Source organism: Condylura cristata, unplaced genomic scaffold (assembly GCF_000260355.1).
Source record: "Condylura cristata isolate star-nosed mole 26May11 unplaced genomic scaffold, ConCri1.0 scaffold00009, whole genome shotgun sequence".
NCBI classification, from domain to species: domain Eukaryota; kingdom Metazoa; phylum Chordata; class Mammalia; order Eulipotyphla; family Talpidae; genus Condylura; species Condylura cristata.
The window spans coordinates 1,136,574-1,138,543 of NW_004567110.1; the positions used below are offsets into that span (position 1 = coordinate 1,136,574).

At 71.8% G+C, this 1,970-nt stretch overlaps 1 protein-coding gene across 1 annotated transcript in view; it reads right to left on the reverse strand.

Annotated features, from left to right (window-relative positions):
• Nucleotides 1-6: 6 nt before the first annotated feature.
• GRINA (glutamate receptor, ionotropic, N-methyl D-aspartate-associated protein 1 (glutamate binding)) overlaps nt 7-1,970 on the reverse strand; it is a 15,945-nt gene continuing 13,981 nt past the window's right edge. Inside the window, exons 3-8 of the mRNA XM_004679571.2 lie at nt 1,086-1,479; nt 903-1,015; nt 638-838; nt 435-563; nt 233-376; nt 7-167 (exon numbers count right to left, since the gene is read on the reverse strand). Of these exons, the coding sequence (XP_004679628.1) occupies nt 18-167; nt 233-376; nt 435-563; nt 638-838; nt 903-1,015; nt 1,086-1,455 (1,107 nt within the window). The 5' untranslated portion in view covers nt 1,456-1,479 and the 3' untranslated portion in view covers nt 7-17. The remainder of the gene's footprint in view (nt 168-232; nt 377-434; nt 564-637; nt 839-902; nt 1,016-1,085; nt 1,480-1,970) is intronic.

Sequence of the window (1,970 nt, forward strand, 5' to 3'; positions counted from 1 at the left end):
GCGCTGCCCGGCGGCGGCTACTCCTTGGCGCGCCCGATGATGGTGAGGATGTACAGGAAGATGTTGACGATGTCGGTGTACAGGTAGAGCGCCGCGAACACGTACTCCTCGGGGCTGAGCGACAGCTGCTTGTTGCCCAGCAGCAGCTGGGTGTCCACGGCCAGGAACTGGGGACGGCGGGCCGTGAGGGGCGCCCCGCCCCGCCCCCCGCCGCCCGCCGGGCCCCACTCACGCAGGTGAAGAGCAGCGCGCCCAGCGAGGCGTACACGACCTCCAGGATGCGGCTCCGGACGAAGACGCACAGCAGGGCGAACACCACCAGCACCACCATGCTCACCAGCAGCACGCCCAGGCACGAGGTGAAGTCGTAGCGCGTCTGCGGGCGAGCGTGTGGGTGCCGGCCCGCCCCGCGCCCCCGCCCGCCGCGCCCTTACCTGCATGGAGAAGATGACCACCGCGAAGCAGACGGTGGTGGTGATGCCCACGGCCATGATGACCGCCTCGGTGTTGTAGAAGCTGGCGATCATGCCCACCATGTAGGACAGGCTGAGCGTCAGGACCGACTGCGGAGCAGAGCCTGGCTGTGGGCCGGCCGCGGCGCGGGCGCGGGGCGGGCGGGGCTCGGCGTGGGGGTTACCAGGGCCACGAGGTTCCAGGGGTGCTTTCTCCGGAAGTCCCCGCAGCAGCTGAGGACGATGAGGGAGACGAAGAAGACGGCGTAGGACATGTAGTAGGTCCAGACGTTCGCCTGGACGAAGCCCTTCACCTCCCCGACGAAGGTGAACACAGCCACAGTGGACAGGGTCACCGACAGCTGCAGGGTCAGCACCAGGAACACCTGGGGAGGAGGCCGGTCAGACGCCTGGGGCGCCCACAGCCCCCCGCCCCCGCCCGGCCCCCACCTTCCGGATGAAGGCCTGGCGCAGGGTCTTGTCGTCCCAGTTGGTGGCGGGGAAGTCCTGGTTGTCATAGTAGGAAGGTGGCCCCTCCTCGTGGTAGGTCCCCAGGTGAGGGGCTGCGGAGGAAGCCCGGTCAGCACCGGGGGCCCGGGCCCGCCCGCCCCGCCCGCCCCGCCGGCTACTCACAGCCTGGGTCCTGCGCTGGGAAGACCTGCGGCTGTCCGTAAGGGTTGGGGGGAAAGGGACTCTGCGGGTGAGGCCCCTGGGGGTAGCCCCCTTGGGGGTAGGGGCCCTGAGGGTAGCCCCCTTGGGGGTAGACGCTTGGGCCCTGGGGGTAGCCCCCTTGGGGGTAGGGACCCTGCGGGTAGCCCCCTTGGGGGTAGACGCTCGGGCCCTGGGGGTATCCTGGCTGGCCATAGGGGGAAGGCTGGAAAGGGGGCTGTGGGTAAGGGGCGCCAGGGTAGGGAGGCATGGAGGGCTGGGGCCCCCCCGGATATCCAGGGTTGGGGGGAGGATAGGTGTCCCCCGACACCAGGAAACTCTTCTCGTGGGGCATGGCCTCCGGCTCTGCGGCGCCCCCTGGAGGAGAGAGACGCGCTGAGTGTCCGCGGAGCCGCAGGCACCTGCCGGCTCCCCCACGTTTGCCGGGAGGAGGGGGGCGCTCCCGGGCGGCGGCGGCGGGTGGGGGGCAGAGGGCCGAGGGTCCGGGGTGGCCCCGGGGCTTCAGGAGGGGCCGCTCCAGGCCAACCGCAGAGGTGGAGGACGGGCCGGGCCCAGGCACGGCGGCGCCAGCCCGCACAGGGGCGCAGCACAGGGACGCAGGGCGCCCGCGGACCTTGTCCGGGTCAGGGCTGGCCGGGGCGCCAGCAGGCGCGTGGGGTGCACCCTCCCCACCCCGCGCACCCAGCCCCCTAAGCAGCTTTAGAGGGTCAGAGCCGGCCGCCGTTTCTGCCCCCGGAAATCCTCGCGCCATCTGTGCCCAGGAGCCGTGACCCCTCTCCGCAGCGGGCCGGTGACCCCCACTCTTCCCCCCGCTTCCTGGGTGGGGGCAGCAGGCCCGGATCCGCTGCC